The following is a 13686-nucleotide window of genomic DNA, read 5'->3' on the forward strand; positions in this document are numbered from 1 at the left end:
TTAACATGGCAGCCATTTGGCTGCCATGTTAAGTGTTCAGATGGGTGGCAGCGTGCATTTTCAGAGCATGCTTATTTTAACACATTGGGTGCCAGAGGTTTATTAAAATATTATACGTTGAGTGCCTGCATTTCTTCCATCCACTTGCGTTATACGTTTCGTGCTGTGAGAAGCCCCGACGCGGAAGTGCATGTAAACAAAGCGTGCGTGCGAGACGGCGGAGGGTCCCGACTAACGCCTGGAACAATAATATTTCTAACGCGAACCTCCATTGCAGCGTGATCGCCGATCGAAAACGGCTCGTTTCCACCACATTAAAAAGAAATGGAGATATTAAGCTTTTAGTCAAGGAGATAACATTGAAAACGCCGACCGGAAGGATTTTTGACATGGAGCCAGATCCAGCCTCTTCTTCTCAGAAACTCCTTGGGTGATGTCAAAGTTTCGTTTTAGCGCCCCACGTGGCCCACATGTATAAAAATAGAATTGGGTCAAAAACGGTCCGGACCGTTTTCGGCACTTCTCGTTTGGATCCTCAAAAACGGTCCGGACCGTTTTTGGCATTCAATGTGTTAATGATCGATCAAGCAATTGTGTTCCGGCTTGGAGCAATGGAACCAGCGTAGTATACTTTAAGTTCTTATTCATAGGCATCACAATGAAAACATAGTTTTAAAGAAAGAATGCATGAATTTGTTTCACTTCATGTTCTTAAATTATCAATAAAATCCAATTATGTGGGCGCCCACTTGCAATATCTTCATCACCAGTGGGCCCTTAGCCTGGTAAACCCTCCCTCCGGAAATCTCATTTGTAATTTATTTCAGGAAATGAGATTTTCCAGAGGGAGGGGCTTTACCAGGCTAGTGGGCCCTGGCCCGCAGATTGGGAATCGCGGCTGTAGAGCCTCCATCAAATCAATACATTTAAATTTCCAAATGAGTATGTTGACCAGATTACCATATGACACATTCATGCTCCCAAGAGGAAGAAACCTATTGATCTTTGCCTTTAGCGCCACCATCAGGCCAACCTTTCCAATGAGCAAACTGAGGAGATTTCTTTGTGCATCATTCAGAGTTTAATATTTCTCACAATTTGTTCACCTGATGTTTCTATCCATATCAATTAAAGTTTAAATGAATATAACAACATTAACAAAACAAAGACAACTAAATTGTATGTACACAAACACATACAAATGGACACAGGGGTATGGCATGTGCCATGCATGCATGTACCAAAGTTCTAGCCACCTTAAATCGTCCAATAGTCAAGTCATTAGTATGCACTGCAAGCACATCTATAACTATTTCTAAAGTTTCAAGGATGAAATAACTATCATTATGAGGAACTCAATGCCGTAAATCAGTTTGCTGTTTTGCACTTTGTCTGAGAACTTAGAGGCGTGCTGAATATAGCAGATCTACAAGCTCACATCGGCTATCAACACTACTCTGTCGATGAAGTGTACTGTAAATGAGGCTTTAGAGACCAGACCTTCCTGTCTTGGCTCAACTTCAAGGGTGGAGAACAATAATAGAAGTCATAGCTCAAGACATGAAAGAACAACACGTGTCATCATCTACAAAGTATAATATATGACATGTCATTATGCTGTATGCAAAGCAGCGTGTGCCATTTAAACACAACGTATTTCTTATTTGTGACAATGAGGTTATTGGCACAATCTCCGTACTATTTTTGTCTCCCCTGTGACAAACATGATCTAGAAAGGTAGAACCAAAGTTCTAGCCATTTTGAATGAAGACTCTCAGTCACACATGGTGTTCACTTACTGGTGTCGAAGACAGCCAAACCTCCTAATACCTGTAGAGACCTGCCTTTCCCTGGCTCTCAATCAGTCGGTGCTACTCAAGGTTCACAAACAGTAGGGATCAATATGCCAGGCTGGTACAGATGTGTGCCAGGCAGGTACAGGAATAACATAGTCAGAAGACTGCAAGGCGAGGCAGAGATGGCCCCCCAGGATAACACAGTAAACCAGTTCATAATTTTCCTCATCTATTACTATATACAAAACAGTTACATACCAGAATTGTCAATTGAGGGCTTTTACTACTGCACTTTCCACAAGAGAATTGTTAGTGAGACTGTGGGTTTCTGGTATTTGAATCAGTCATGCATTCTGATCTGGTTATGTGATCTGTGAAACTGTAGTTAAGCTGGAATATTTGCAATGAGTTTGCAATTCCCACTCAACTTAACCTTGTATTATAATTGTCCATATTCCTTCCTACACATTAGACACAGACTGGTACAGTTGCCTATGACTAAGTTGTAAGTGGAACTATACGTTAATGCATGTTATCTAATAAGGAACCACAAAAATAATTCTTGATTTAGGCCTACAGTAAGCCATGGTGGCATATAATAATACAGGCATGTTCAATAATTCAGAAGAAAAAATATCTAATTCCAGATCTCGTGTCTTCAGAAACGATGATTTATGGGTGTCTTTTGAAAGCTCAAAGGAAAACATTCACTTTCCCAGAGGCACCAGTATTTATCACTGAATAAATTCACTTTTTGGCTCTAAGGGAAGTTATATAAATGAAGCAATTACTCTGTCCTTCCCTGTGATATTCCATACTATTAAACTGCAGCTGTCTCTCACTACATAGTTAGCCCTATTTGCATTTAGCAAGTCAAATTCTGGTCACAACTGGGAAGGCACAATAATGTAAAATGTTCTCCTCTTTGGAATTATTTCCTGTTATGACAACAGAATTGTGATCAATACAGGGCGATGGAGTGTTCAAGTACATTTGATACCCGACTGCAAGCGATACACAACAGAAGTGGCTTAGATTAGACAAAACTAACTAACTAAGTAGGTTTAGGTGCATTAGTAAAATGTCCTGCAACTTAGTTTTTGCCTTTTCCATAAACAAGATGACATTTTTAACAGGAAATAGTGAATTATGAGTATAGAGGGTCTAAGGGGTTAAAAAAGGTCCTCTTGGGCCCGGACCTGGCCTAGAGGTCCGGGCACCTATACGCTCATAAGCAGCCGCACCGCGAGTTTGAGTCCCGTTCCTGACGGTCTCTGCTGCATTTCTCTCCCCATCTCTCTCCACCTGTTTCCTGTCCATCTTTACTATGAAACTATAAATAAAGGCAGAAAAACACCCAAAAAAAAAAGAAGAAAAAAAAAGTCTTCTTGGTTCTGCTGAAAATAACTGTGGATTCTGTGGTCCTGATGGAATTATTCTCATCATCTCCACTGCAAGTAGGTAATGAGGAGACAACACATGAACAAAAATGCCTAAACTGTATTTATTGTCTTTCAACATTTTGTACAACTAAAAACTAAAATAAAAATTACCTATATTATACATGTCTAACAAACGTTGTGATTATTTATTTTTTCATTCTATGATACATATGATGATGTGAGTAATGTACTGTATACAAAAGTTGTTGTTAACAGTGTAAATGTAATCAATGTAGAAATGAACTGCTTTCTACTGTGGAAGATAACATACAGTACAGATACATTTTTACATACACAGAAAACAGAACAATTTCCCCCCCAAAATGTCATAAATATGTATTTACAGTATTTATTTCATAAGGTTATTGTCCATAAACAAGCCTGTAACCTTAACACAATGGTCACCTTAAATAAACATTTGTTTTTTACATATAATTTCACATAATCTGTTTAAAAGTGTTAATATCAGAGATTAACCATTCTAATCGTCATATATTATTGAACACAGCATTCACCAGCTTTGGCTACCCCAATAGGATAGAGTTGTTACCAGCTTGGATCAATGTCCAAAAGATGATTGCTCTAAATTAACTTTAAATTCACATTCATCAAAGCATACAAAAGGAACACCAACCATGAAGTCCCACTGGTTACCTGGAAGTGCCCTTAATGTCTTAAGATTGTACTTTGAGGTTGAAAGTATTTTGCAACTGGAGCCCACAGTGCGCAAGCGTTTCTTTTTGTTTTACATTTTCCATTTTCCACTCAGCACCTGCCCAACTTTGGGTTTGGATGTGCATGTCATTGCTTTTTTTCATGTACTTTGTGAGTTTGACTCACATAATGGTTCGCATACAGTAGTTGTGGGGTATATTGTCAGGATAGCCATCAACCATCACAGTAAAATCCTCAATGTTAATTTTACTCCGATAGTATGGGTAATCTGCCGAAAGTCTAGATATATGCGTGGTTATTGTTCCTCTGGTACCCTTCCTCACAGTCTTGGTCTTCATCATTTTCTTGTAACATGTCTTCAAGGCGTGGTGGTAACATTGGCCCAGGCAGGAAAGGTGTTGAGCTGGAACATGACTGTTCCCCAAGTGTTCAGGGCAATGTTGATGGTCATGACCCCGACAAAGTTCAGAATCAACCCAGCCTTGGCCTGAAATCAACAGAATGCTTATTCCTTTTCTGTTTGGATTTTGTGTATAAGCTCATGTTTCGTGGCACCCAGAACATTATTTAAAATTATAATAATAATAAAGATGAATTAAAAAAATGTCAATACTAATACTGCTTCAACAATAAAAGATAATCTGCACACTGCCACTTGCAAGGTACACGTAGGCTGATTTATTAAGGCGACGTTTAGGTCACACACACAGGTTGTGTGTGAACAAAACATTGCCTTAACCCATTGATTGATTGATTGATTGAATATTTTATTAGGCAAAAAATGTAAACATTACAACTACATTTACAATACTTTGTCTAACACGGTGCAAAACATACTCTCTCGCCATGCAATAACACTATATGTACAAACAAAACAAAGATGCATAAAAAATCTTGAAAGTGTTTGAAAAATGTTTAATAATTAAAACAATAATTTTGAATTACAAAAAAGTTTGAGAACTACTGATTTAGAAGGCATTTGTAGAATCGGCCTCAGGTCTTAATGGGTTAATACATCAGCCTACGTGTACTGTACCTGTGGCAGTGCGCGGGTTATCTTTTATTGTTGAAGTTCAGTTTCACTTACGCACCTGCTTTTAGACTTTCAATCCGGGTGTGCGAAAGCTTTGTTTCAATTTATAAGTATGCTTATAATGCATTATAGACATGGGATGCAAAGCAAGTGTTACCGTGAAGGGTCTTACCATGTCCATGACTTTGAGGTTTCCATAGGAGAAGGCGATGGCATTAGGTGGAGTGGCCACTGGTAGCATGAAGGCCAATGATGCGCAGATGGTACAGGGCAGCATGACATACAGCGGATGTAACTTGATGGCAACGGCCTAGAAGTGAAGGGGTTTGCACAAATGCCAAGATTTATACTTTGTTGTGAAACAGTGTATAAATTAAGCAGTAATGAGGCCACGAGTACGCTTATAAAGACTGCCATGAGTCTGAATCAAAATAATATTTATATACAGTCGATGCTTGAAATGGACAACATTTTGTTGTTGTTCTGTGTTATATAGTAGATATATAGACTCTCTCGAAGCCTACTCAAGTAGTTCTGTGGTTCTATTCACCACATTTTAGTTTTTAAATGTTAGGCTATTCATTCCTAACATTTTACTGTGTTGAAAGCACTAATTTGACTACAGTGGACCTTACACAAACATTGCTTATCATATTTTTATATATTAAGCGCTTTTGTGCATGAGAGTGAGAGCATGTGTGCTTGCATGTGCTTGGGTGAAGGTGTGTAAGAAGCTGTGTGCACGTGCATGAGAGTGAGCGTGCATAATGTACGTGTACGTGTACGTGTGTACGTGTGTACGTGCGCGTGCGCGTGTGCGTGTGCGTGTGCGTGTGCGTGTGCGTGTGCCAGGGCCGGACTGGGACCAAAATTCAGCCCTGGCGTTTCACTGTTTCAGCCTGCATGAACTCTGCAGCCACACTGAGGCCCCTGCTGGAAAGCATCCCAGCCCAAACATTAACGTAACTAATAATTGGGCAGCGCAACCCGGAAATGACGGTACAATTATTATTTTTTTGCGGCCCACCGGGCATTTGCCCGGTACGCCAAATGGCCAGTCCGCCGCTGGCGTGTGCGTAGCGTGTGCATGCGCGTGCACGTGTGTCTTGCTACTTTTCATCTGCATGTCTCTCCGGACTCACCATGGAGGCCAGTATAGGCAGGAAGAGTGTTGTGGTGGCAGTGTTGCTAGAACATTCAGTGAACGTGGCAATCAACAAACACAGTATGATGGAGATAGCAAAGGGAGGGATACTCTCAAGTGGTGCCAGGCTTTCCCCCAGCCACAAAGACAGTCCAGAAGTCTGCATCCACAGAATGTGGACAAAGAAAGACAAAGGCAAAACAATGATTATCAATTTTACATTCTATGCTGCCTAAAATGGCTAGTTTGTGTGAAGCAAGTATGTTTAACCACTTGAACCCTATCGTCCCTATTTTGCGGCTAACATTCGGCAAAAATTGGTTGTGAGCTTGTAGAATGGCTACTTTCGGCGAAGATATTAAGTGCCTAGTATAGAGCCCTTGAGAATCTGCTCAAGTATAGGGTTTAAACCACACATCTCTCTTTTCTAAACTACTATAATACTGTACCTCACTTCCTCTGGCCAAAGCAAAGCCCCCTCCCAGAAGCAGAATAATGTTCCAGGGCATTCTCTCATGGACTATATCCCAGTTCAGCAGGGTTGGGGGGGCCATTCCTGTTGGAATAAGGAAACAAAGTTGAGCAAAATAACTTTTTTACAGCTACCAGTTTATTTCAATCTATTGGTTAAGATGATCATATATTATGTTGTCTTTACAGTAACTTTACAGAGAACCACAGCTTTTATTGACTCTAGATAAGACACTGAGACAATAAAGACGTTCCATAAAGATGAAAGGAAAGATTAAGGCTAGTCCTTCAGATATGATAATTTAAAATATTATTAGTTGACTGACATTTCATGCTACAGAAGGCAGAGCTAAGTTCCTTGACTGATAGAAATGTATAAAACAGAAAGATCTCTGTTCAAAGAAGACAAATGAACATCAGCATACCATGGCACCTTAAAGTCTACCTCATACATTTTTAACCCAAGTGTGTTTAATCATTGTGGCACCCTTCTGTGTACAAAACATCCTGCTTTGCCACTTTTTTGAGGAATAGCTCTAACCTTGTTGCTTATCATCAGAAGGCTATGCTCAACTTGAGTTACCAAGAGAGGGAGAGAGTATGTATTGATTTTAAAGTAATTTGTCTAAGGGACAGAACAGCGACTGCTGCTGAACAGACTTGACCTTGGGGCTATCAGGCTACAACTCCCTCTTCTGTGCCTCAGATTATGAGGCTCTGGAAGGAGCTGTTACAGTGTTTACTACAGTGCAAGGAGTCAGCAAGATAGATTGTGCCACATGGCAGTAAAACAATATTGTCTGTATCTCTATCTGTTGTGGAGATGGACAGACACAGACGATAGACTTGTGTAGACACACAAGTCTATCGTCTGTGCTCATATCCTGTGCTTATACAGCAGATTCAAGAAACTATATAACCACAAATAATGCTACCAAAATAAATTTAACAAAAAAATGCTTCCAAATGTGTATGGTGCTGAACAGGCTAGTGCAGAGTCCAAGGCCAGGTGCTGTTTGCACTGCCACACAAATGTACTTTTTATGACAAATAAAAGATTGAATTGTTTCCCTCATCTATTTGGATACATGCCATTCTCCCAAGACAAGCACAAACACAATATTGTATAGGAATCTGTATGTTGAACAGATAATAGAACTGTTCCTGTTGTCCTACCATCTTCAGATGAACCACCACATCTAGGCAGGCGGGATGGGATGAGGAAGAACAGTGTTGACATCAATATGGCCACTGTACCATCAGTGACGAATCTATTAATAGATTAAAAAGGAGGGTATGGATTATCCAACAGGAACCCAGGACCATGCTGGTATCATCTCAAAATATAAAGTCCAGTCTTGATGGAATCAAATTAATTCATATATTGACACTGGATGAAAAGTATGGCAATGCAAGCATGTCCAGTATGTGTTCCTTTGATATATGAAAACAACTCAATAAAACAATAATTGCGGTTAAAGTGCAGGTCAACTAAACACTGAGCTGTATTGAAAACTGGTGTGGGCCAATGTTAAATTGAAGAAGGTAAACAATAGCTGCTATGTATTCTATTCACTCACTCACTATTATGATACTCACGGTCTGTCTTTGTTGAAAAGTACGGTGGCCCAGCCGGGCATGAAGCCTGGCTCCCTGGTAAACCATAGAATAACCAGCGAGGTGAAGATGGTCAGCACACAGCCCTCAGCGAAGCTTATGCTGCCCAGTTTTTTGTACTCGTTTTTCATTACCTGGTAGGCCTCTTTGTCACCCTCTTTGCCTGCACCACATCCAAAGGACTTTTTCAAGCTGGGAGAATAGGAATTCAACATGCCACATCACTCAAAAATATGCACAATTCGTCTTTCGTCCATTATGTTCAAGACAAGGTGTGTTCAAGACAAAGTTTGAGTTTAAGAGACATACTCGAAGCCCAAGAAATAGAATTGCAGCCACAACCACGTGAGGACCAGCATTAGGAGCATGTTGGGGAAGGAAAAGCCAAACCAGCTAGCAAAGTTGATTATGTCTCCATTATCCGGAAAGAGTCTGATGAGAAAGAGCAAAGTTCAAACATTTCAGTATGTTCCACTGCTAATGCATCTATTTTGTGTTACCTACAGCAGTGATTCTTAACCTTTTTAAGTTCAAGGACACCCAGTTAGATATGCATTACACACCACAGATCCCCATAAAATATGATTTTTATCTCTGAGACCCCAAATTACTTTACTACAGTATAAAATCCTCTGTGTTCATTTTTACTCTGAGAATGGACAAATGGCTATCTGGGGGACCCCTGGAACCCCTGCAAGCTCCCCAGGGCATCCCCCAGAACCCACATTGAGAACCACTGTCCTACCGTATAAATGTTTATGATTCTTTTGAATCTTGCAAGTGCATCCGAACCAGTTATTTACTTACAAACACAGCACTTTGAGCATTCAGCTGTATGCTTGTAGAAAGAGGGCTACTGTAACTCCATGTTAAAAGAGAGCATGCAGAAAGTCAGTCATGTACAATAGGCCCTACTGTAACTGACTCATGCTAATTAACTTATTCACAGTGGCTCTTTGTAGATATGGACAAATAAACAGTGAACAATAACTGGAATTCAGGTGACTTGAGTGCTGTGCTTGTTTCAGCCATACAGCATACCAAAGACTGTGACACAATAATTATAAGTACAACTGCTATGTATTGTATGCACATTTTAGTTAGTTAGTTAGTTAGTCAGTTAGTTAGTTTTCTTCTAGAAAATACAATATCACATCACACAGTAAACACATCAGTCAGTGCTAGTTTGACTCTGTGGGTAAAAAATGTACCCAGATCAATTTTTATAGTTCAGGACTGTGTGTATGCGTGCGTAAGCGTGTGTGAGAGCAACCCAATCGCCAGAGAAGAATCGTTACTGTTGTGCATTTCAGCAAGCATTGATGTGTTGCATCTCAACATTTCAAGGCAGACACGCCATCAGAATAGTAAAATAACCATACAGAATACGAGTAAATAGTACGATCTGAGTCTACAATCTACAAACATTGAAGTTTTTGGCATAAAAAACAACAACATTAGTCTTAACGTTTTTTTTAAACATACAGTGACAACGCTTTCTCTGGCGACCAGGATGGTGCGTGTGTGCGTGCATGCTTGTGTGCATGCATGCAGGTATGCATATGTCATACTCATCAATCTGGCCCTTCAGAATGACATTGGGCGTGGTTCCTGTGAGGGTGGCTGTTCCTCCGATGCTAGCAGAGTAACACACACACAGGCTCATGCCTTTAGACAGGTTCATATATCTCTCCTCTCTCTTTATTCTGATCTGCTCCTCCTCTGGGCTCTCCTCTGGAGGGAAAGAACCAACGGTAAGGAAAACACAGGTTCTGACTAAGGCCCCATTTAGACTGCAGTCACATCCAGTCAAATCCGATTTATTTCTCAAATCTGATCTTTTGGCCCGACTGTTCACACTGCATTGGCAAGTGACCAGATCTGATCTGTCACAGATCTGTGTGTCCAGACTGATTTACACAAGTCAACCCAAAGCCGCCCTGCGTCGACAAATCTGCTTTCGTTACCGTGGTAACGACATACTGTAGGCGTCTAGACTTTTATCTCTTTATATGTGTTCTTCAAATTCTTTATTTTCCTCTGACACTGCAGTTAGGACCTTGTGAACCCATTTTCTGCCATTATGCGAGATATGTTTTCATATATTGCTTTGTTCCTGTACATTCCTACAAGTTTCGATTACTGAGGCATCCCCCAAAGTGCTAGGAGACATTGAATTTCTCCGCCTGTCCACTGAATGCTGCTCGCCATTTCTTCTGTAAAACTTATGCTGCACTATTGTTTTGTTTTCATAACAATCCTTGCACTCTCATATATATATATATATATATATATATATATATATATATATATATATATATATATATATATATATATATATATATATATATATATATATATATATATATATATATATAATACTGGTCTATAATCTAACATGACCACTTCTGCACTTCTGGAGAGACCTACTTATAAATACTATAAAAACATCTGCATAATGCAAATTCTAAAAATGTATAATACCTCCCTTGTATTACAGTGTGTACAATGCTGATATCAGTTTCCAGGTTCCCTGTTAATAATGTATCTTGTGATAAATAAAGGACATGACCTGAGGCCGCTCATTAATAGTTTAAATTGATCAATATCTTCAACTTATCTGAGTTCCTCCCTATGAATATTTTACTGATTCGCTGAAAGATGAATGATTGACAGGGTAACCATCTCAAGGAACCTACTGCTCTACCCTATCTTTTAACTTTATAATGGGATATTACCCATGTGAACATGGAAAGTGACACAGCAAAAGGGTTTCTCTGGACTGTCATTGTCATATCAAATGTGGTGACTCCAATCAAGGATTAAACGTACCCAAAGTGACATCATTTTCTATGGGTGTGATGTCCATGCTATCCTTTGCGTCTTTGATGGCATTCCCATTTTCTGCATATGAAAAAGATTATTACTTAAGGAAAGAGTAAGGAACATAAACTGCTAACCACTTAAACCCCATAAAGTTCAATTGGCAGGAGTTCACTGGGTATCTATACTTTGTCCCGTCCTTTTTTTCCCTCTACACCAAATGTCTTTGCCTAAAATTGCCAATCTACAAGCTCTCAATGCGTCCCAATGCAGTGCATTGTGAGCTTGTAGATCTGGTATTTCCTACGAATGTTCGCCTATTATGACATGCCCAGAATAGGGACGCTAGGGCTCATGTGGTTAAACAGAGTATGTGAAGATGGCAGTGGCAGGGCCCTATGGATTGCAATGTAGGCCTGTCCAAATAAGATATCTACTGGCTAGATGAACATGTAATTTGCTGTGCACCTTCATGCTCTCTCGAGGATGAACTGTACTGATTTGGTGACGGCATTGTGGTGGGTGTGGCCTTTCACAAAAAGATGCATAACTTCTGAATGGATTCCTGTAAGAAAGTGTTATCACTAAGCAAGGAAGAACTGATGAACTTCACATGAATTGGTGGTCGAATTTCCCTGGTTATACCCACTTCAGGTTTTTTTTGTTGTTTCCAAATGGGGCCTTGTGGAGTGTAATCTAATTAGCTTATAGTTTAACGCCTCAGGCCCCGCCCATTTCCATTTCTTGGCATGTATCCAAAGGGGGCATTGGTGAGTGTCATCAGACTTGGCGCCGGTCGCAGGTCAATGCCCGAGGCGCTGACCTGCAACTGGGCCAAGCACACCGGCTATTTAATGTTAATTATGCTCATCTACACTTCACATATAACAAATTAATAAATAAACTATTCTAATATACAACTTAGTCATCTAAACCATAAACTCTTGTTTTATTATCAAAGACCGTGGCGATACTATCGGTTCAAACCACTTAGGTCACGCGGTGTGCCTCTAGGGATCATTAGCAGTGCTTCTAGACTTTTGGAGTTGTTTGCCTTCAGCTCATCAAAGAGGATAAGGACACGCACGCACACGCGCACACACACACACACACACACACACACACACACACACACACACACACACACACACACACACACACACACACACACACACACACACACACACACACACACACACACACACACACACACACACACACACACACACACACACACACACACACACACACACACACACACACACACCAATCTGGATAGTGCTCCCTTTGGGCTCCTTGGTATCACCCATCTCGAAGGCCTGGTTGTCCTGACCCTCCTTACTGGCTGTCATCTCCTGCCTCTCAGACTTGGCCTCTGTGTCAGACAGCTGCTGGAGCACAGCCTGGGCGATGGGCAGCATCATGGCCGTGGAGGCTGTGTTACTGATCCACATGGACAGGAAGGCTGTGGTGCCCATGAAACCTATCATCAGACTGGAGAGGAAGAAGAGGAATGGATGGGGAATATAGGAAAAGGAGAGAGGGCGACATATTCAATGTGTAAATGTGCCCATTGCTTCTTGTGAGAAAGTTATGACCAAAAACCAGGTGTCCTACCGGGCTGGCTTCACTCCTACAAGCAGCAGAACTCGCAGCGCAATCCTCTTGTGTAAGTTCCAGTTCTCCACAGCAATAGCCACCAGTAACCCACCAATGAACAGCATGTTGGAGTCTTTCAGATACTGGACGCACACCTGGACAGTGGAAAAGTACATTATTATATTATATAAAGGAGCCCATAACCACTTAAACCCTAAATAATTTGTTGTACTGTTCTTCAAATAGTGAAAATAGCTGATCTACAAGCTCACAACGACACGCTGAGCTAGAAGACCACCTATCTTTGCTGAATGTTTGCCAATTTTCACCAAATGTTGCCTTACCCCTTATCCCTAAACTTATTAGCCATATTTTATTATTTTGAAAAACATTTTAAAATGGTTCAACTAGCCGATCTACATTGACTCGTTGTAAGCTTGCAAGATAGGGCCCAGAGTCTACACAATAACAATCTGATCAATACACTACCAATGCATGTTATTGATAACCCCCCTCTCTAAACAATCTGATTCCAAGAAAGTACTAAACATGACGGTTTTGTGATGGTTTTGTTTAAAATGGACATGAAGTTATGGGTGCTGGTGTAAATACTGTACCTCGCCTGACTCCATGATTCCCATCATGGGGAAGAAGATGACAGGTAGCAGGGCTGTCACGGCCAGGGGGATACACTCTGTACACCAGTACAGTGCCATCACAATGATCACAAAGCCACACCTAGCTTCCTGTCATGCACAAATAAAGTACACAGTAAAATCCTCAGTGTTAATTTAACACAAATGCACAAATGGAACCAAATCCAAAGTGTATTGCATAATATTCAGGACGCACTTGAGCAGGTGCTATGTTAGAGGCTGACATTTTGTTCCATTGGTGTGTGGAAATAAAATAAAGCCTATGTGTAACTATATTTAGCATATTGATACACATGTACCCTATAGAAAGAAAAGGGCAGGCTATTATTATCTGGACATGACCAAAGTATTCACAAATGATTGAAATGATAGTGCACATGCTAAATTCATATGAATCATGATATTAACACTGGTTGAATAAAGATAGATG

At 40.4% G+C, this 13686-nt stretch overlaps 1 protein-coding gene across 1 annotated transcript; it reads right to left on the bottom strand.

Annotated features, from left to right (window-relative positions):
- Positions 1 to 4271: 4271 nt before the first annotated feature.
- LOC308085541 (solute carrier family 13 member 2-like) lies at positions 4272 to 13343 on the bottom strand (the record flags this gene model as incomplete). Its single annotated transcript, XM_080428734.1, has 12 exons — positions 13218 to 13343; positions 12619 to 12755; positions 12269 to 12495; positions 11011 to 11082; positions 9750 to 9912; positions 8488 to 8610; positions 8161 to 8370; positions 7738 to 7832; positions 6540 to 6646; positions 6089 to 6250; positions 5119 to 5256; positions 4272 to 4400 (listed from the first exon to the last, which is right to left on the bottom strand). The coding sequence occupies exons 1-12, from the start codon at positions 13314 to 13316 to the stop codon at positions 4272 to 4274; spliced, it is 1662 nt and encodes a 553-aa protein (XP_080284860.1). The 5' UTR covers positions 13317 to 13343.
- Between the last annotated feature and the right edge of the window lie 343 nt (positions 13344 to 13686).

The sequence above is a fragment of the Gymnoscopelus braueri genome (genome assembly GCF_963280865.1).
Source record: "Gymnoscopelus braueri genome assembly, chromosome: 5".
In the NCBI taxonomy this organism is placed as follows: domain Eukaryota; kingdom Metazoa; phylum Chordata; class Actinopteri; order Myctophiformes; family Myctophidae; genus Gymnoscopelus; species Gymnoscopelus braueri.